This window comes from Ananas comosus, unplaced genomic scaffold, assembly GCF_001540865.1.
Source record: "Ananas comosus cultivar F153 unplaced genomic scaffold, ASM154086v1, whole genome shotgun sequence".
NCBI classification, from domain to species: domain Eukaryota; kingdom Viridiplantae; phylum Streptophyta; class Magnoliopsida; order Poales; family Bromeliaceae; genus Ananas; species Ananas comosus.
Genome location: NW_017891935.1, coordinates 1 through 22,680, shown reverse-complemented (window position 1 = coordinate 22,680; position 22,680 = coordinate 1). Strand labels below are relative to the sequence as shown.

Below are 22,680 nucleotides of genomic sequence, written 5' to 3'. Positions count from 1 at the left end.
CAAAACTTTAGAAAGAGAGTCAACCCGAGGAATGAAGTAGCTCGACCGATAGGTTAATGGATGAAAGCAAAGATTCGATTTCGATATAGTCTGGTCTAACGAGCATGTTCCGACTCACCTGTCCTTAACGGTAGCGTAGCGGTCTCTGTGCTCAAGGCTCTGGACCTAAGGACTGGAATGAGCTCTTTTCGCAAGTGAATCAGGGAAAATGATTGTTTTACGAGGAAGGTTACATGCCTAGTAAGACATAGGGGATGATAGGCTCTTGTCGGGCTTTATTGCCCTCTAGTTTTTTTTCTTTGATTGGCCCTTCAAAGAAAGTTTGGCAGTCAAAAAGCAAGGCAAGAAAGGAAAGTAAGCACTACACTTTTTTTTTACATCTAAGCAAGAAGTCTTAGGGAAGCATGCATGCTTTTCCCATTCAAATAAGTGCAGATTCCGTCTTTTTCTCTTCTCGTAGTTCAGTTAAGCCATCCTTTTGTCGGGTGAAGGGAATCCATCTTCCTTCTATATATGAATATAGCATCCTTTATCTAAGCTCTAACTCTACTTGATTTTGGTCATCCTATCTATTTCTGTATGTGATTCACTATTATTATATTTCATTTTGCATTTATTGAATAGAATCTAGTCAGTTTCAAACATATTGTTTGATATTTTTAGATAGGAGGGAGCCCATTTCATTACTTCAGTTTTCCGACAAACCGTCCAATTGGTTGAACAGTAGTTTTTTCTAAAAAAAGATCTTTCAATCGTTCCTTTTTTCGTTTTAGCGGGATTTTTCCTTGGGGGCATATCTACCTCTGGACTTCCTTACGATCCATTTTTCAGTTCATTCCTCTACCCTTTGAGTTGAGATCACTTCCTTTTCCACCAAGTTTGTGAGTAGGGACTTAGGGACCTTAGCCTAAGATCTGGGTTGGTACTCATCCCAGGCCTTAGAAAGAAAGGTGATACCTCTCTGCTTCCTAAGCAAGGCAGGCCCCCATTCGATTCTAGTGAAGTATTCTTTCATGGTGAAGCGCTGCCTACGACTTGATAGATGAGGAGAACTAGTTTGGCTCGTGCCAGTGGGTGACGGGACGGGTGTGCTTCGCATTGAAGTGCTACACCTACCTTCTTCGAAGATTTATGGCCTTCGAGGAGCCGTATTGATTTTCGGGTAAAATAGGAAGAGACTCCTACTCTGAGCATCATGTAGAATCGTATAAAAATAGAGCCCTGTCGTCGTCGAGCTGTCAAGCAAGCAAGAATACTGATTTGGAATGACCCGAATGCAACTCAAGGCGAGTGCCGAGGGGACCAAGAAAACGGAAGCTAACGCGCACCGCCTTGTTTGGTAGGACGGACAGAGTGCTCAATCCCTAGGCTTGCTTGTTCCGTGAGTGGGATTACAATCCCGCGAGTGCTAGTAGCTGTACGTGTGGAAGGAGCTGTACGAGTGGGTAGCGGGAAGCTCCCCAACTGGATCCATATCCATGCTTGGTTCATCTGCTTACTCCTCGGGCTCCGCTGGTCTGGTCTAAGTCTAAGCGCTTGGCAAAGCCATAGGAGGTGAATAAGCGTAAGCGTAGCTATCGGAAAGGAGGGCGGAGAAGGAGAGTGAAGGGGAAGGAAAATTACCCGATAGGGTCAAGACCAATTAATCAAAACCCGTCCTAACTATTTAAATGAAAAGAATCAGATCTGGATTGGTTTAAATCGATCCTGTTTTGTTTATTAGGTTCTAACCGAGATTGCCACCCTAATAATTATGTGCAGGATAGTTAACTCAAAAAATAATGTGCAGATGATTAAAAAAAAAAAAAAGTTTTTTTAGGGAAAGGCTTGAGGAAGGTCGAGTTAACCGAACCCGTCTCCCATTTTTCCTAACATACTCCACATTCAAGACCAGATCGTGTTTGAATAGCTCCCAGTCTGTCTTTTTTAAGATGTTGACTTGGAACCCCCCTGGGGCTTGATCGCTTTTGCTATCAAAGACCGCCCTGTGGATCTCTGGTTCCGAGATCGTGAGGAACGAAAAGGCTCAGTTTATGACCTTTGTGATGCTTTCCACCACTCTTGACTGGGCCTGTCTTCCTCCTCCAGTTTCCTGCGGAAGAAGGAAGTTATACTCTCATTTTGCGACTGGCAGGTCGTCTTTCTGGGTGGTCATTCTGCCGCCCTCCTCCGGATTTCAGAGAGGAAGTTGCGGTTCTTCCTGTCAGCAATGCTGGCGTGAAACAATCTGTTATTGACCATCAAAATCCCACTGGTTTCTGGATCTAAGGCGCAGCACCTGATCTTTTCTTCAGACCTCCGTGGTCTTTCTTCCTTTGCAAAGCGTTAGAGTGATCCTCATCCTTCACGCCTGGACTTCCATCAGGCACTTTCGTCAGCAACGAGTTCAGTCGTCTTGCAGTCTATCGGTTGGTTTCCTCTTTCTCTTTCTGTCTAATCCAGCATTTAAGCTGACCTTTTATTTAGTACTTTGTTTGAGATTATGAACACATGATTTTCTCTGGCAACTTCTCTATATGGCTTTTTTTTTTTCCATAGAGTGTCACTCACTATGTGATATAGCCCAGTAGTCTATCGATCGAGGCGCTTTTTACGGAACAACACTCTGGATTCGCACTTATTGGCGCTGTCTCGCCAAGTAGCCCAGGTCTGATATTTTAATTACAGATCTTCGACTACCTATCATTCATCGAGTTGGGCCTTCCTCAAGAACTTATTTGTTCCCCTTTCAGCTCCTGCTTTCCCTTCACCCCCACCTTTTCGACTCAACCCCGGAGAGGAGGGGCTATATGGGACATCTACGGGGCCTGCTTCATGTGGGGGAAGGAAAGAAAGGCCGATCTAAGGCTAAGTGAGGTGGCTAGCTTTGTCCGACTGGGTATGGGCCCGGCTAGCGACCGCGAAGCGGTGCTCCTGGGCTTCCAAGGTACAGGCGGGAGAACAAGACCGCTCTGGCTTGCTCTTCAAAAAGACGGTGTATTCTCCTCTGCTTCCCAAGGCCCTTGTCCAGTTTTTCCTTGATTTTCTATCTATCTCAATATGCTTCGTTCTATCGTGTTGCACATGATTGTGAGCAATATTGATTGCTGCCTTATTATCACAATAGAGCATTAGAGGATTTGCTGCTTTCATTCCTATCTCTTGCATGAATCTCTTGAGCCAGAACAATTCGCAAATGCCATGAGCCATAGCTCTATATTCTGCTTCAGCACTAGATCTAGCCACCACTGATTGTTTCTTACTTCGCCAAGTAACTAAATTGCCACCTACGAATGTGCAATAACCCGAAGTAGATCTTCTATCATCAGGTGACCCAGCCCAATCAGCATCAGAGAAAGCCTCAACCTATGACCATTGTTTGAGAAAATCAGTCCTCTTCCTGGGGCTGATTTTAGGTATCTTAGAATACGATAAACTGCCTCCAAATGTGTTGATCGAGGATCATGCATGTATTGACTTACTGCACTGACAGCATAAGCTATATCAGGTCGAGTGTGAGATAGATAAATCAATCTAACCACCAACCGTTGGTATCTTTCTCTATCAACTACCTCCCCAATTCCATTTCTTAAGTGATGATTAGTCTCCATTGGAGAATCAGCTGGTCTGCAACCCAGCATACCAGTTTCCTGAAGCAAATCCAATACGTACTTTCGTTGAGATATCAAAATGCCTTTGTTTGATCTTGCCACTTCAATACCCATATCGTAACTTTCCTAAGTCCTTTATTGAAAATTCCTTTGCAAGATAACCTTTGAGCTGGCTCACCTCCTGTGGATCATTTCCTGTCACCACTATATCATCCACATAAACAATAAAAATTGTAATTTTCTCATTGTTCCTCTTGATGAACATTGTATGATCAGCATTGCTCTGTTTATACCCAAATGCCAACATTGCTTTACAAAAACGATCAAACCAAGCTCTCGGTGATTGCTTCAAGCCATATAGTGCTTTCTTCAATCTGCAAATTTTCCCAGCAGTCTTTTGAGAAGAAAATCCTGGAGGAATCTCCATGTACACTTCTTCTTTCAAGTTACCATGCAGAAAGGCATTCTTTACATCTAGTTGTTGACCATCCTAAATTTGCAGCACAAGACAGGAGGATACAGATGGAATTTAGTTTTGCTACTGGAGCAAAAGTTTCCTGATAATCTACCCCATAGGTCTGAGTGAACCCTTTCGCAACCAGTCTGGCTTTATATCTCTCAATAGATCCATCAGCCTTATGTTTCACCGTAAAGACCCACTTGCAACCTACGGGTCTCTTTCCTGCCGGAGGAGTCACTAGTTCCCACGTTTCATTTTTTACCAAGGCTTTCATTTCCTCAACCATGGCCTCCTTCCATTTGGGGTCTAGAAATGCATCCTTCCAATTCTGCGGAATAGATACAGAAGACAAAGAAGAAAAAAATCCTCTAACAGAAGAGGACAAAGAGTCATATGAGACAAAATCAGAAATAGGATATTTAGTACGATTTCTAACACCTTTTCGAAAAGCAATAGGAATATCAAGATCGTCAGGTGTAGAATCAGAGGGCTGAAGAGAAGACTTACATTGATTAGAAGGTTGAGGAAGAGAATCAGACGATTGAGAAAAGGGAACTGGATCCGAGGATAGCTCTTTCTTGGCCAGGTAAAGTTTGCATGATGGCTTTATGTTTTTTTCTCTTTCGAGTGTAGACCTGCCATTCACCATCCCCAGCTTTCTTCTTTTCTTCATCATCTTTTTGACCCTCAACTTCATCAGTCTCCTCCCCCACCTCCATAGTATTCATTTCTTCTTCCTTCTCCTCAACCCCTACTCCTTGTACCTCCAGTCTCGAGGTCCAATAAGGCATATCTTCTATATGGATCTTGGCACCAGCATTCATCTCTTCGACTTCAATTTTACTCTCCCCCTGAAGAGATGAGCGTGAAAAATAGGCCTCATGCTCTCTGAAGGTCACATCCATTGTAATAAATGTCTTTCTTGTAGGAGGGTAATAGCATTTGTAACCTTTTTGAGAAGCAGAGTACCCGATAAAGATGCACTTCATAGCCCGAGGATCAAGTTTATCAAGTGTACGACGGTGGTCATGCACAAAACATGTACACCCAAAAACTTTTGGTGGAACAGTATAGCCATTTGAGCCAATTAGCTTCTCTAGTGGAGTTTTAAAATCGATCGTCCGCAATGGCATTCGATTGATTAAGTATGCGGCAGACATGATAGCATCACCCCAGTAGTTCTTTGGTACATTCATAGCAAATAGAAGCGATCTTGCAACTTCCAACAGGTGCCTATTCTTCCGCTCAGCTACCCCATTTTGTGCAGGAGTATTTACACAACTCGTTTGATGTAAAATTCCATGATCATCCAGATAATTCTGAAACATACTCTCCGTGTATTCTGTGCCATTATCAGATCCTAATTTTGGCATTAAACTGGTTGCTAACCATTCTGTGAAATGATTGAAAACAAGAAAACACTTCACTTTTACTGCGCATTAAATACACCCATGTAGTACGACTATAGCAATCAATAAATGTAACAAACCACTTATGTCCAGAGAGAGAAGAGACTCTACTAGGACCCCAGACATCAGAGTGAACAATATGAAAAGGTGAAGCACTTTTATTATCACTGATTGGAAAATTAACTCGTGTATGCTTTGCAAACTCGCAAGCATCACACGTAAGAAATTCAGAACTACACTGTTTAAATAAACTGGGGAACATTTTTTCCATTATTCGAAATGAAGGGTGACCAAGTCGAAGGTGCCAAAGGTAAATCTCCTGATGACAAGAATCCGTCTGAAGCGCAGAGTGATGCAACCAACTCGATCCTCCCTCTAAGAGATAAAGTCCATCATGCATTCTACCATAGCCAATCGTTTTCCCCGTCTCCAGTTCCTGAAAAATACAATGAGAAGGAAAAAATGTAACTTTACAATTGAGATCTCTGGTAATAGCACTTATAGATAAAAGATTGTTCGGAAAGCTGGGAACATGTAAAACAGATGATAAAGTAAGGTCCGAAGTGCAAACTATAGAACCTTTGCCAGAAACAGAAGACATGGAACCATCAGCTATACGAACTTTATCCTTGCCTGAGGAAGGAAAGTAAAATCAGAAATGATCTGATAAACCGGTCATATGATCAGAGGCTCCAGAATCAATAATCCAAGGACAAGAATTTGTTTTAGAGGAAACGAAAGCAGTGCTAGAAATACCTTAGAATGAAAAATTGGAAGTAGAAGAGGCAGGTGTAGGAAAAGATATAGAATTGGAGGAAGATGTTTCTAGCTTCGACATCAATTTCCGAAGCAAAAAAAGATCCTCGTGAGACAAGCTGTTAGACTCAGAATGGCCCCCTTCTTGAGAGAAGGCCTCAACCACATCAGATTGGTAGGCCTGTGGTCTTCCAGTACCCCGCACAGATCCACCTCGTCCTCCTCGGCCTCTTGTGGGACGACCGTGCAATTTCCAGCAGGTATCTCGGGTATGTCTCGTCCTTCCGCAGTGATCGCATTTGAGTTGATCTTTATCTAGCTGACTTTGATCATTTGCTCTGATTAAATTTCCCTTTGCACCTTTTACTGCAGAATTGGTCACTAAGGCTGACCTTTCATGGGATATCTGATGTAACATAACACTGCGCCTGCTCTCCTCTTGTTGCACATAAGCATATGTTTCGCGCAACGATGGAAAAGGGTCCCCACCGAGGACTTGAACTCTGATAGGGTCAAACTCTGTCTGGAGACCTGCTAGAAAGTCATAAACTCGTTCTTTCTCAATCAACTTTTGAAACTTAGCAGCATCACTTGGACAGTCGGCTTGAAAATCTTGGTAGAAATCAAGTTCCTGCCATAAGCTACTCAATTCTGCAAAATATTGAGCTACTGTCATGTCACCTTGCTTGGTTTCATGCACCTTTTTTCGTCTTTCATACACTAAAGCATCATTCCCAACCGGTTTGGGAGGCCGCACTCCATATTTTGTATGCAGAATCAAGGAAAAGATATCCACGGGCTATAGCTGGTTGCATGGAATTGATTAGCCAAGACATGACTAAGGAATTCTCTGATTCCCATTGTCCTAGGAGGGGATCCTCTTCTGCCGGTCTCTTTTTTCTACCTGTTATATAATCATAAAGCCCCCGGGCTTTGATAAAAAGAAGACAGGATCGAGACCAGGCAAGATAATTCTGCCCATCCAGCTTAATAGGACTAATTTGAAGTGAAGGATTGTCGTTCACAGGAGCACTCAACTTGGATGAAACAACAACTTTGCTCCCAGGATTAGATTCAGACATGTTTGTAAATAAGTTGATGCAACCAGCAAAAAGAAATGAGTGGTTTCAAGAAACAGACCAATTTTAACCCCTGCCTTTCATCTAAATCATGTTTATTCTTCTCTAATACTCAATGAACAACCATGGAAGCAGGTCTGCTACAGCTATTGTTGAATCAACACAACAATAACAGGCTCAAATTGATTAAGAACCAGATTGAGATGAGCGGCAGGGACCTTGTGATAGAAATTAGGTGGAACGGCAGCAGCTTGATCAAGAATTAATGGAGCAGCACCAAGAGGCAGCGATGTCGCATACAACATTTCTTTTTCCTTCTTTTTTTGTTTGTGCAGCGAAGATAAAGATACAAAGGTAGATTGGTTCGTTTTCATGCTTAGGTGTCTGTCGTTCTCGGTGTGCTCGATTCGGATTGAGAGGAAGGTCAGTCCTGATCTAATATATGAAATATATAGTAATATGACTTTCACTTCCAAAAACAAGGAAAAATGCTCTAAGGCGACTTCAAGGGTTCGCTCATGGAAAACCAGATTAGAGGCAATGTGAGTTGCTGCTTAATTATCAAAGAATATTCTCATAGGATGAGAGACTTCAACTCCAAGCTCACTTAGTAAGGTTTGAAGCCTTAGTATAGTAGTGTTTTTTCCATTTATCTTTTTGATTTGTCAATGAATCCGCTGCATAGTAATTTTGTTTCACGTAATGAGTTAATTGGTCTTTTTCTTTTATATATGAATCCAATTTAATATAGTGGAAAAGGGTAACAACCTTTATTTGAAGGATTTCAAACTATTTTAACCAAACTCGTGGAAGCCTAACGTCGTATTCGTTAGAAAACCATCCAGGATCGAGCTCAGGCTGGACTTCCTTTGACATAGAAGTTTTGCTTGAACCAGACCCCCACCCCCCTTTATCTCCGGCACAAATCCTATCACACTTTCGTGCCCAAAACGTGCACGTAGAAGCAGAGCTCTTCGCTCGTATTCACGAGTTGGAGAATCTGCTAGTTTATGGACTACCTCCTCAACGCCACCCAGGAGAGTACGCAAACTTGGTACGAGAGAATTTGAATGAAGCACTCAACATTCGCCACTACAAAAGTGCACTAACCCTTTAATTTATCGACCTAATGATACTAGAACTTAAGGCGAGGTTAGAGAATAATCTTTGTACTTTATCAGGGGATTAACATAGGGTTTCTCTTGGATTCGGAATGGGAGCTGCACGTTAGCACTTTACTTTATGACTTTTCCGGCATAAGAGGTCTTGTCTCTTTACTGTCCCGGTCCTGTCTCTTTGCTGTTTTAGCGGAATAAGCAGCCTTGGTGCTTTGGGCGTGGCACTAGTCTGACTGTGCTTTCCTAGCCAAAGGCTATTCTTGATCTGATCTTGCCAGGAAGAAGGGCATCCAACAGACAGAGTGATGCTTCTGTCATATCTTTATTAGGTTTTTCATTTTTTAGGAATCCGTATAAATAGACTGTTTGGCCGTATAAAACTCAAAAAATAGGTTGTTTTCTTGCAATTGAATCAAAAGGAACTGTTCTTACCTCAAAGGGAGTGCAGCCAGCCTATTCATCATAACATAATATAGGAAAGTACGCCCTCTCCCTTGTCAACTCCGAACGAATGCTTAGTTAGCCGTGAATGATACCTCTCCATAAGAGATCCTTATGGTATAGGATACCTTAAACTTACCGTAACCATCTAGAGCCGGGTAAGCAAACTCTTCCAATAGCCCCATGGTAGCAATAGATAAAAAGTCTATATCAGATGCCGAAGGGTACGGTTTCTTGAAGTCAAGTTTAGCGATAATTAAACCAGGATGTGGTTCTTTGTTTATTTTTCGTTCTATCGATATTTGCAAACGGTTTACCACAAAGTTTTTACTACTTTACAACTAGGGGTATAGGTTTACTATATTTTGTATTGATGGATTTGTATTTCGAATATGTTGATTACATCGTCGATAAACAAGTCTGGATTAAACGGGTAGGTGCCTGACGCTATTATGGGATTTACTGATAAGACCCAAATTGAATAAAATCTTGCTGTTAGAGGATTGACTGCTAAAGTCCCCACAGGGGTGGAAGAGTTCTTAGACCTTGGCGGGGCAAACTATATATCAATATAGAAGGGCACCTACAATGGTTTAGTATAATTGATATGTAATTTGAAATCGGGTCTATGATTAGTGCTTTTGATTTGGGTGTGTCTGGTTATCTTAGAAGATCGTGTCTTAGAAGATATTAAGGTGTTAAAAGAGAATAAATATATCTCTTTATTTTATTCTTGGTGTTAAAATGGACCCTTCTCATTTCTTGACGGGTGAACTGAAGTTATTAGGGTGTTAAATGGACCGGTTGAGCCGGGTAGGGCCCTTCTCATTTCTTGCTTTTATTCATCAGGTTTGGGAATACTATTGTCGTGGTCCTTGGTATTGTAGAGAGTAGGTTGAACCGTAGTGGCCTTTTGACCTTCAGTAGGGGTATTTTTACCTTCAGTAGGGGTCTTTTGACCTTCAGTAGGGGTCTTTTGACCTTCAGTAGGGGTCTTTTGACCCTCAGTAGTGGACTGACTGACTGATAACCTCAATAGCTCATATTTCAATATAGTAGTAGCATCTTTACTTCCTAGGTCAATTACATTTATAGGTCGTGTTTCTATCCAAACATTTTCTGAATCATAGACATTCTCTCTTTTCGTACTCTGTGGTAGTCCTAGTTTGATGAGAATATCTTTTTTTCCAATCTGGAATTTTTTCCAATCTATTCTGAAATTTACATGAGTGGGGATCAGCTCCGTTAGAGATGGATCAGCTAATTGCTTTTTAAACCATTCAGATGTTACTAAATCTTTAGCAGGGCCCTTGTGTCTAATAACATGTTGTTCGTCAACTGTTTCTAACATATAACTTTTTGGTGCTAAAAAGATTCCTTTCTTGACAAAGTATTCGAGTTTAAACTTCCCCATTTCCATGGATGAGATTAAATCGTCAGAAAGAGGACATCCTAGAACTACTGAGTCAGTATCAGTATAATAACAGTCAGGTCTGGAAATGTATGGATACATATGAATACGAGCACAAGCAGTTACAGCAGCTGCTAATTGAACCGCCGACATCTTAGGAGCTTTCCAGTTATCGTCTTCTGCAAAGCTACTATTGGTAATGTAATTGACAATATAGTAATTTTCAGTAAGCATTTCAGCTGATTGAAAATTATCCATCTTCATCAATTCCTCGTATCTTTTTTGATTGCAGATCTCGGTTACTGTACTTTCAGGATTCATACCAAATCTACCATAGAGCGAATTCATTAAAATCTTATAAATAAATGTCATAGGCTCATCACCTCTTTTCTTAGCTTCGAGTCTGCTTTCATAGAGGTCAGAAATGATCCCTTCGAAAGGACTTGACATCGCCTCAAACAAATACCCCCTAAGAGGAATTATATGGTAACCTAAATCACGTGCGAACTTCAACTCTTCACTATAAAAGATTCCAATGAATTTACCTGTAGGAAAGATTAAAGTACCAAATTTATCCTTATATGGCAAGAATGGATGTGATATACTAGCAGGACATACAACATAGGCCTCAATAAATCCAAACAAGTTATCTAAATCCTGGCATTCCAAATTATTATGCCAGACAGGTACGCCACAAGGCATCGGATAGGATTTCATAATATAAGGATATAAAGAGTTAACATCGTAGTAGTAAAGATTCTCACCATAGGGTTTATATACATCCACATGACCCCCATAATAGCCTCGCCTAATAAAAGTGTCTTGGTTCTGAGTTGGTATATTTATATGAAAGATATTATCATCAAAATATTTCTTACGAAAGATTTTCAGGGATAGCGCTGACACTGTCATCACACCCTCAATATCAATCTGATACTTAGACCAATTAATTTCTTGAGCCTTCAACATCACACCACCTAAGATAAGGATATCTTGTCGAAGATAGTTTATCAAATCCTCACTCTTAGCCCGAAGATCAGACACATCCAAATCCTCATGCGGGATAGAACCTTTGGGACCTAATTCAGGGCATAATGTCCTTCCCAATGATGCAAGAGAGCTAGGCAGCAATGTGCAAGAATCTCTAAAACGTAATAAGAATTTATCGTTAATATAGACTTTCAGCTCGTAAAGTTTATGATTCCTCACCAAGGGTTTGATTTTATACTTTTTACCACGCTCAGCATAATACCTAAGAATTAAAATTCCATCAAATCGGGAAAAATTGTGGAAATAAACTGTTCGAAGTCTCTTATTTTTCATCACACATTTTTCCAATTTTGTGAAATAACATTTTTTTACTCCTTTCTGCAAAGTCAAGATAGAAAGTTATGTAATTTTCACTGAATAAGGTTTCAATCCTCTTGGAAGTCAGATCATCACCGGGCATAACCACTAAGTAACCAATCGCATAAGGAACATGAACATTATTTACCAATATTGTCTCTATATCGGCTACAATGAAAGGACGACTTTCTAATTGATTATTACCTTTGAGTGCGCTTATCTTAGAGGGAATACGACTCTGCTTATACCGAAGTGATTTGACTTCCGGTAGATTACAACAACTTATTATATTAGTATCCATAACATTGATAATCCTTTCAACCATATCAGAAGCTGGTATATTAGGAAAGTCTAATGATTTAATGGATTCGTTTGATTCATAATAGATATTAATGAAGATCCCTTTTATCACTGCATCCTCATATTTTTCACCGTATAACCTCACTAGTTCTTCAATTTTATCATAGATCTTTTTTTTAGGAAGTCTATTACCATTTAGATCACACAAAGGAATAGCCTTGCCCAATATAAAAGACACCTCTGAAACTGTAGGTAAACACATTTTATATCCCATGGTAAATTTCACATACTTTGAATCAATATTGTAGGCATACTGCTCTAGCAATTGTATAAAGGCTAATATTAGAATTTCAAATTCATTAATGCGGGGGTATGGTTCAATAAAACTTGTAGAAGCATATATATTTCCTGGATAACAATTCTTGCTTATAACACTATCAATACCATTTAGTAACCGATCCCAATAAGAATAATAGTTGATAGACGAATAAAACTTCTTGAAACTATTTTGAATTGTCTTAAAACTGTTATTAATATCATATGATATCTTACGATTGTCATATGACCGCATCCAAATAAGATTCCTTATCATAGAATCTTTCGTCAATTTAATGATCATGGTGTGAGTTTTTATCCTTAGTATTTTGGGTTCGTCCTCCTCATTATAGTCTTTAGGTCGTACTCTGTTAGGTTTAATTTCTAGAGGATTCAATGTGGGCGAATTAGGAAGTTGTGGTTTCCTTATTCTTATTTGAGATATAAGTTGGAGAATTAGGAAGTTGTGGTTTCCTTATTCTTTTATTTTTCCTCTAAAGAGTGCCAGCGTGTGTAGGTGTATTAGTATTGCTTCTTTAGATAACAATACTTACCCATAACAGTATACTATTTTATATACTTACCCTTAACAGTAGACCTCTTTTTTTCCTCTAAAGATAGCCCTAAAGTGTAGGTGTATTTTGAATAAAACTTCTTGAAACTTTTATTAATTGAAAATATTTCTACTCAGATTTTGTCTGTTCTCTTTCTTTTCCCTATGAGTTCAGACAGAGATGAAGACAGAGAGAAGCCAAAGATACTATCGTCTTCCAAGTAGACTTTCTGGAAGGTGGTATCTTGATTCCTTTCGTTACGTCGGTGCCGAGAGTCAGCGACTCCACTCTTCCTTTAGCAGTTCCGGAACATCCTTTTCATTGAGTATAAAATCCCTGTTGAATCAATCTCTGTACAGCGGAATCACCTTAACAAACAGCGTAAACTCCGATCGAACTTTCGGTTGTTCCATGGTACAGTAATTCTTTCTTTTCCTTGTTTGATCACAGTATGAATTGCTAGTTTCCAAAAGGGACTCCAATTGTTTATAGGGGGATAGACTTACCTACATCAAACTAGGATGCCTTTAGGACTAGAAATCAATCCTACACTAGCTTTCCCCTTGACCTTGCCTGCTAGTTACTTAGTGGATTTCCTTTCAGTGGATGGTGAAACTCTTTCTTACCTCCCTAGCTGTTCTACTGCTGGCAAAAAATAAAAGAAAAAGAGAACTCGAAACAAGGCAGAAAGAAGGCATTCCCAATTGAAGAAAAGGATTCTATTAGCACTAGCACTCAATGCAAGGCAAGGGATTCGCCTAAGACTCCAATTAGATGGGCCTTCTTATCGAAGCACTCCAACCTTTAGTACTCGAAATGTATCTCAATTTGATAGGCCCGGCTCGATCGGCCATCCCAATTTCCTGCATTTGTGGCAGGGTAAAGATTCTTTCATAATTGCGTAGATAGAACATAGCTGATTCACTCTATTGAATAACTAATGCGATAGCGCCAGGAAAAGGGTTAGCTGACCTTCTTTTTCTAAGAAGTAGGATTTGCTATTCCTAAGGAAAGAATCTATCTATTTGCCGGTTCAAAGCTACTCTTCAATCTGCTTTCTAGAGGGATTCAGAATGGACTCAGGCATAATATAGAGGCATGCTTATGAGCTAAGATTAGATTCTTTAACAGTTACTGAATCCTGTTAAGAGCGTCTTTTGTCTTGTAAGCAAAAGTCAAAGTAAGAGTTCGTTCTCGATGCACCTTAAAAGAGTGCAATGGCTCAGCCACTTTCTTCTCTTATTCTTCTGCTTTCTAGTCATTGACTGGTATAACTCGCTTAGCTCTCCCCACTCACTAAAGACTAAAGAAAAGAGAGAGCTAGGTCTTTCGTTTCGCATCCGAGACTGCTCCTCTGCCTACTTCCACTAGGAGTGATTATAGTGAAACTCATTCTCTCTATCCTAATGTAGGAATTCTGTCTTGCTTCATTTTCTTTCAAGGATTTGAATTTAGGCAAAAGGGGGATAGGAAGGTTTGAACAAGCTCCTTTGGGCGCCGAACCGACAATTCCTTTTTCAGAAAGAAAGTGAACCAGAACTAATTCTTTGATTGAAAAGCTAATGATTGTAGATCTTCTATCAAGATCTCGATATTCGAAGTTGATAAAGAGAAGTAGACTTTCTAGATGATTCAAGTCGGAAGGAGTGCTTTTACGATCCGAAACTAGGCAAAGAGCTTTATTATATTAAGATATTCTATCTCGAGTTACCGTCGCATCAACAGGAAAGAGCGGTTACGAGAGCAGATTCTATTGCAATTGCATCAAGCACTGGAGACGATCACACCAAAAAAACAAGACCAGAAAGACCAGCTAGGAGAATATCTGATTCAATAGCTGCCTACTCTGGGCATGAATGTGAAGCTACTTTTTCTTATGAAAGACCAAAAAATGAAATGAAACTGACCTTAAAGGCGGCCAATTCCTTCTCATTGAAGATGTCCATTAAGAATGGATATTTCGAGAGGCATATGAATAGTGAATTGAATCTATCCCACTCCCTAAGGCTGGTATTTCAAGTCTTACTAGCAAGGATACCATTTGAATTGGGATGGAGGCCTAACATAAAAGAAAAGACTCAAGTTCCACACTCACTTTCTAACTGCTGCTCGCGCTAAAGCAATTGAATTGTAGCAGCTACAGTAGGATAAGAATGCCGAACCGAAGGTGAATGGAAGCAAACTCGCCTGAACCGACATGGACATGGTGGGCAACTGGCCTTAAGACTGCAATTGGATCGGCTTAAGAATAAATGGAAACATTGATTCTAGAGAAGGAAGGGGGGATCCCAATATGCGTAATCCAAAGGAGAAATCTCTCACATGGAAACAGCAACCATCGACTAAATAGAAGTCAGTCAATCCCGGTTTAGTTTTTTGCTTTTCTTTCTGTCATCCCTCGGCTGGAGGATATCGACATGGAAGCATTTAGATTAGGCTTAGCACGAAAGAACAAAGAAAAAAAGAAGGCACTCCCATACCATAGGCAGGAAAGGCTTCAACTAGAAAGGATAAGAAAGGGAATTTGCAACACTCTTAGTGGAAGGCCCGGGAGTTGATAACTCCCTATATCCTCAGTTATTGCGTCCAGGACAAGCCAGTTATTGAGGGCTCTTTATGCCAAATACTTTTACACTACAGGGAATCAATATCCTAAGCAAGAAAGATGTTCCTATTTATACTAGCACTAGTGGGACTGGGGCAGGCTCCAGGGGAAAAGGAATTACACTAGATCTTGGCAATGGCACTCCAACAAGCTCGGCAGGGGGAGAGAACGAAGAGAATGGAATGAGAATGCCTAGAAGACAGAAGCACTTCAATTGGCCTTTGCTTTGAAATTGTCTCGCAGGAAGAAGGACTCCAACTATATGACTGGCAACTGCCACTGGACCGACATCGGAAGAGAACTTCAAATAAGGGAAGAGTCCTGAACAAAGAGATTAGATTACACAAGCAAGGGATTAGCGCACTGGTAACGAGAAGGAAAATGAAAGGAATTGAAATGGAAGGGCTTAGGAAGGCATTCAATTCCTAAAGGGATTCTCTCTTTAGAAAGGGGGGAAGGATAACTGGTTTCAGTTTAGCAGGGCTTCAGTAATACCGCCTAAAATGGTTTAGCACTCGAAATGCAGGAGATTTTCTTATGACTCCAGCTGGCTTTTTGGCTGGAAGGAAAGAGACCTGGGATAAAAATACAACAAACCTATTTTCGAGATGGAACCTAGTCCCTCTTCTATTAAGAAGAGTAACTCCGTACCTCTGACGAGGGCTAAGCGCTTTTTACCTCTTGTCTAATATACCCAGCTCAAAGGGAGTGACCAGGGGAAAGGGAACTCAATACTCAATAGCTAAAGCTAAATAAAGGGTTCTGACCCCAGGAAAGACAACTCCAACCGGATCTTTTTGAACTGTCAATACATATCTCACAGGTGTTATCACAGGCTGACAAGATGGATTGCCCTATAACTTGCTTTCAACAGAAGGATAACTCTCTTAACTTTGCTTGAACTTACTATTTAATAGAACTTAACTCGCTGGCAGGAAACTCTCACGGGATAGAAATCCCACTCGATTAAGTAAGCTTTTATCCTAATAGATGCAAGTAGGAATGGAAGGCGATGAGCTTGTTTAAGGCCTAGAAATGCAATTTTTTGAGTTTACAAAGGCACTCAAAATGGCTGGCTTACTGGTTGGAATAGAACTCCCAGGTGAATCAATCTACCTATATAGCCCTCCCCTCCTCCTATTAGACTGGAGAAAAGAAAACGGATTGAACTGGCTTACTCGATGTCTAGCCCAATCGCTCGCTTAGAAATGAATGACTCGGAACTAGAAAAGTTGCCCGCTACACAGTATAAAGTGGACTCCTACGAGAGCTCCTACCTTTATTTTAAAGGGATAATAAAAGAAAGAATCAATGACGATACAAGTCGCTGTACAGGAAAAGCCCAACGCCCCTGCGAAAAAGAACGAAAACGGGGATGAGAAGAAGCAGGCAAAGAAAATCTCTTTTAAAGAACGACTCTATTCGGATATTTCGATGAAAGCATGGTAGACGCCATCTTTGACATGTTGATCGCTAACGGTCAGCTGACTCTACCTCCGTGTAAGCGACCCGAAAAGTGGATGATTCCAACTACTGCCGGTACCACAGGTCGTGGGACATACACTCATACTTTAAAGAGCTGGTGCAAGAAGGCCTCCGGACAAAGGCATTCACACTTGGAGAGGCAGAAAAGAAAGCGACTACCTTCTGTCTATAAGGTTTTGAGCACTGCAACCAGTCTCTATACCCGTAGAAGAGATGGATCCTCTGGACACCGAAGTGCGGGTCATCCCTGATTACTCAAAAGAGATACAGCGGGGATTGGAAGCCGTCAATAGCCCAGATGGAGTGGGTAGACCCAGATCTCAATGAGGATGACGATTGGGAAGTGGTTACCCCAACAAAGAAAGAAAACCCATAAGCCGAAACTCAAATGTGCCGGACGTAATAAAAGTGAAATAAAAAGAGAAGGAAGAAGCAGCCTAAGAAGAAAAGAAGGAAAAAGTGCCCGAGGACTCCCCAAAGCAAGAATGAAGGGTTCCGGTCACCCTTGCGGAGTTCATTGCACCTTCAATCCAAGAGAGCAACAAAACCACTCCTCAGATGAAGACCAAGAGGTGTCATCATGCAACATGATAACGGTGGGCCCTGCTTCGGCAAAGAAAGAAGAAAGGCTAACTTCCCTGGTTCCAGTTCGTTAGCCGAGAGACTCTTCTCCCTGCCCTCTTTGATTTCCTGAACGTCATCCAACGAACACTGAAGGAATCCCATAGCTTCTTTGATCATGCCAGAAGAGGTAAGAATGCGGATGATTATCGAGAAGAAAAAGCGATAGCCTATGCTCTCTCTATAATATCTTAAAAGACTTATAAAGTACTATTTTATGTAAAAGCATAACATATTGCTAGTTAAGCAGTTGAATAGTACTGCGGAGTTGTTTCAATTGAAAGCCAGCTAACGGGATCGGGATAGAGGGTTTGCGGGTAAAAGCAATCCATCCTTATAGCAAGCCCGTTAGTTAAGTAAAAAAGACTTCTCGGGAGTTTGGGAGTGTGACTATAACCAGTACTCATGTAGAATATCCTCTTTCCAGTTAAAATGAGTATTACCTGCCTGCACAATCAATCTATGGCGATCTCGGTCTCACGTGCCAGTCCCTCTTGCTAAGCCTAAGTGTTAAGCATATCTTATTTTCACCTATCCTTTTAGGACTTCCAGACATTGATTTTAGGAGAGTCATTTTCTAGGGCCATTCTTTTTCTCCTCGCGAGCCAGTACCCTTATTAGGAAAGTAGGGATTTTTTTATAGTTCATAGATATAGTCCCTGGCCATATCTTAAACTAGCCTATTCTCTGATATCATAGGTCGAGCGAGATCCAGTCTTTGCTTACCCATATATATATATATAGTTGAAAGGCTAGTTGCCACCCATATCCTTGAAGGGCTAGCTTCCATTCATCCTAATCTTGTCCTTCCCTATTCGAGCCATGGGGAGTTCCCTTTACCCATATTTGCATCTTACTAGTAATGAGTGTTCAGGTTCTTGCCGATTCTCAAGCACCAGATTCTAGGGCAAGTGGGCATCCTATCCTTTGCACATAAAATCATCTTTCTTCCGTTTGATGAGTGAAGTCATTAGTAGTCCGTCCTCTAAAGCTAGTTAGATAAGCAGTAAGGAAGCTAGTGAATTGATATTTTATATGCCGGACCGGAGTAAGCAATCCTTTTTTCATTTTCAGCCTTAGTATTCGAAGTAAGTGCAAGAAAGGTTATCAATCATATGAGCAAGCCAGTTACATTTATCTTTCTAGTATTCAACCCAACCAATCGTAAGCAGCCCTTCCAGACAGCAAGTGCTAGTTCCCCTTTTTTGAGTAGGCAACCCCGGCACTTTTTGAAAGAATCTTCCCTGCCATCCAAGTTTTCTTATATTCCATTGGAGTTTCTTTTCCAGGGCAAGCTAGTTATCGGGAATCCATGTTCAGGGCTGAATATTGATTTACTTTATGTGGCAAGATCCATTCAGCAGGTAAGGAGTCTTTGCCAAGGCAAAAACACTATTTCAAATAGCAAGGAGGCAAGCGTCAAATCAACCAGGGAATTCATTGGAATCGTCATGATTGGCAAGCGTAGTAATCGAGCTCTTCCCGTTGCGAGCGGTATCGGCATGCGACAGGTAAGAGCTAGGTAAAGAATTATGGACGAGATAGTAAAACCCTATGACTTTTTCGCTATAGCTTATATAGACGATGTCCTGATCTTTGAAACGTAACGTACTTAACGTACGTTAGAATTCGTACGTGACGTAAGTGCCCACTTCAAGCATGACGAAGCATTTCGGAAAAGTCTCAAAAGTGCGGTTTTGAACATTTGGTCAAACTGACTGAAGATTCTTGCTGCCGAAATCCTTAGGATTAGTGTTTGGCGGTTGGGTACCGGGTACCTGATCCATTGGAGAGCCTCGTTCTGTGGTTTGTAGTTGATTACCAACCTTGGCATACCCCGGCACTTGCTCCGGCACTATTATTAACATAGAATGCCGCGCAGGACCACGGGCTCTTGCTTGGGCGAATCAGCCCTTTACCTTTACTCTTCGATTTCCTCCTTCACGTGCACATGCCAAGGAAGAGAAAGAAGATGCTGCTTGCTACAAGAGACTAAGAAAAAAGTTCGAAGACTGCTAATCGAGTGGGAAAAGGCTATCCTATCGTAGGATAGATTCGATGATCCGCCTAGGCTCAGTCATTGGTCAACTTTCCTCTCTCTGTCTGGTACTGATTCCATAGATCTGAAAGGTTTACAGAGCTGGGAACACGCTTTTGTCGACGATCCCCCTTTCCCGAAAGCAAGACATCCTATTCCATTCCATATTTGTCGGGAACCCAATCTTTTTTAGAGCATAAGGCATCAAACCTTTTCCTCTATTGTTCACTGTGTGGGAGCTATTGACTGAGAATCCATCTTTCCCGGCATCCAGAAAGTTTGCTTTCTAAGCGAGTTCCCCCCCGTTGAGCCGGATAAGAAGAGTAGCCCACTCAGGGCAATGCAATAAGGAGAGTGCGAGCTCTGTTCGACAATGAGGGGATAGAGCTCTATCAAAACCACGAAGGAGGGGTTCAAAAGACCTCTTTCTCCTACTATTGACCCAGAGACTGGTGTTTGCTTTCTTGTGGTCCACAAGAAACGATCTTTCTACGGACTTCAGAGGTTCACCTCTCCAATGAAGGAAGCATTGGGACGATAGGCTTTTTCGCTTTTTCCTCCTTCCCCTCTTCCATTGAGGGAGATCCTTTCTTGGACGAGTAGACCGATCATCGCACTTCTTTTGAACTGAGGTCTGATGTGTTTCCGGAAAAGCCCCTTGCATGTGGTGAATCTCTTTTTTCCATCTCTATCTCCTTCCTTGCATCCGAAGAAGCAATGTCACTCGATCATTATCAAATGGACCCATGATGACGAGTAGTAAGTGATGAGTCGGACTTATGTAATCTTAGGCCAAACTCTAACTCTATAAGAGTTTTATGGAATTTCTTAAACTGGGCTCTGAGAGCTTTAATCCGTACAAAACTGACTTAGCATACGTGATTAGGATATTGTAGATGTACAAACCGGGTGGTTGCTTAAACCTTCCCCACTCACAGCCCTCCCTTTGGTTTTATTCCTGTGTTATTTCAATTGAGTGAGGCTAGGCTTCGCCGACTGAGAATACCATCCTATTTAGTATGAGTTGAGAGTAAGATGAAAACCTCAGCCGGCTACTTCCTGATGCCCGGGCTGTGGGTAGAGCAAGAAAAGGTAAGAGTAAAGCGCTCTCCCTCTCAACTACTTCTACCTTCCAAGCCAACCCCTTACAATATCCTTGGCTCATATCTGATTCGGAATAAAGAGGTCTTGTTGCTTCTTTGGTGATGGTCCATTTGAGTGTGCACTTCAAGCTCTAGCTGTAGTGGGGCTACCTTTCTATAGGAAAATGGGCTTTCAGACTTAAAAGCTGCGCCCTGACCTTACCTTACCTTACCTTACCTTACCTTACCTTACCTTACCTTACCTTACCTTACCTTACCTTACCTTACCTTATTCGGCAAATTCTTATTCAATTAAACCGGGATTCCTAACGTAGAGAAAGAGAAAAAAGTCTTCCGTCACGACTAGGCCACAAACGCGTTTAGATCATGGCATCTTCATAGCATAGCCTTGCTTACTACCTAAAATATAGAGACTGAAAACTACGATTCTAGTCGAGATTGAGAACTTTTTCAGGGTATCGAGAGCGTCGAATTCCGTAATCGGGCCAAGAGGAGGGGATAGCCGAACCTATCCAAAGGGCCTCGCCAACCGTTCCCTTTAATAAGCGATTGCCTATCCTACGGGGATTGTTTTTCAGTCTCGACCCTTAGTATGATAGACGATCTGGCTATGAGCTTCTGGGCATGCGAGGCTTGATTGAATCCAAAGTGACGTCCGCATGAAGGGTACTGGGGTGCTATGGTACGTCCCCTGTAGGATTAAGTGAGGGTCGGGGAAAGAAGAAATCAATGCTCTAACGCCCGGCAAAGGGGATATCAAGATTCACGTGCGAAGGGACGAGCGAAAGGCTTCCTAGTAAGCCCTTCGCTCGGGAAGAGAAAACCACCTGATTCAGTTCACCGAGAATCGTCACCACTTCTGAACAAGGGAATCATACCCCTGGGGAAGCAGAGGTTAATAAACTTTTTTAAAGAGCAAGCCCGTTAGTTAAGTAAAAAAGACTCCTCGGATTCAAGGGACTAATCCTTTCCTTTGCTGGAAAAGCATTATACGCAGGGTTGGGCTTCTTAGTGAGCCTTATTGTGCCTAAGGTCATAGAAGGGGGAGGAAGATCTATCCCTAAGAGCTAAGAAAGAAAGACTAGAAAGAGAATGCTACTACCCCTTCTGGATAGCCTTAGGAAGAGTGAATAGGCACAGTACCAGGGACCGAACTCTTAGGCCAGTCTGAAAGAAGAATTACCACCGATGAAAAGGCAATATCCACTCGTAGATCGGGGATTTCGGGGTTGGTTATAGAATATGACTCTTTTGCATATCTTTAAGACGGTCTACTGTTGATAGGGGGTAGGGTAAGGCAGTACTTCATCAATAAATCTCTGGTAATTTCCGAGTTGTAAGATCCCTCCTTAGTCCAGAGAGAGTAGCGAGGAGAAGGTTCTTTATAAACCTTACTTTTATCCTTACTTTACTACTTTACCTTTACTACTGTACTTCAACCTTAGCCTATGCCTTCCGCGCACAGGACAGAGGAATTAACTTTCGCACACACGAAGAGCGAACTCCCCTAAAAGGCCTTTCTTTAAAGTCTGTTTGAAGGGATGAATTTATGTTCCCTCATCGAGTACTTTCCTTACTGAATTGTTCACCGGAACTACTTTTCCTTCACTTAGAAAGAATCTTTATTGCTTAACGGCTTTCGGGAAAGAAATAAGGAAGGTACGGTTGGAAAGAGAGTAGGACTAGGACTAATAGTCAGACAAAGCAGCAGACAGGCAGGGAAAGAAGCTCAAAGATGCTCTTAGTACCTGAATAGTAAGTCCAGATGAACTCTTTTCCTTTTATGGGAGCTTTCCCAAAGCCTCCTTCCTCTACATTCATAGCTTTCACCCTTGGTCTTCTTTATCACACTCTTTGTGGCGCATAAGTAGTATGCCTTAAGAGAAGAAGAAGATTTCCTGCTTCCGAGCAAGGAGGAGAGATTCTGAACGGAATTACTGAATGGAATTAGGAGTAACAATCCCCAATCTGGGTTCAATACACCAAATTCTGGTATTCGCTCCTAACTCGATCTAAGCCTGAAGTCAAGTAAGGACAGATTCACTCTC

The 22,680-nt window shown here is 41.5% G+C and overlaps 1 protein-coding gene across 1 annotated transcript; it reads right to left on the bottom strand.

Annotated features, from left to right (window-relative positions):
* Window positions 1-9,625: 9,625 nt before the first annotated feature.
* On the bottom strand, window positions 9,626-15,687 carry LOC109705221 (DNA polymerase-like). The gene is made up of 3 exons (XM_020225961.1): window positions 15,675-15,687; window positions 14,591-14,593; window positions 9,626-12,651 (listed from the first exon to the last, which is right to left on the bottom strand). The coding sequence occupies exon 3, from the start codon at window positions 11,585-11,587 to the stop codon at window positions 9,692-9,694; it is 1,896 nt and encodes a 631-aa protein (XP_020081550.1). The 5' UTR covers window positions 11,588-12,651; window positions 14,591-14,593; window positions 15,675-15,687; the 3' UTR covers window positions 9,626-9,691.
* Window positions 15,688-22,680: the final 6,993 nt, after the last annotated feature.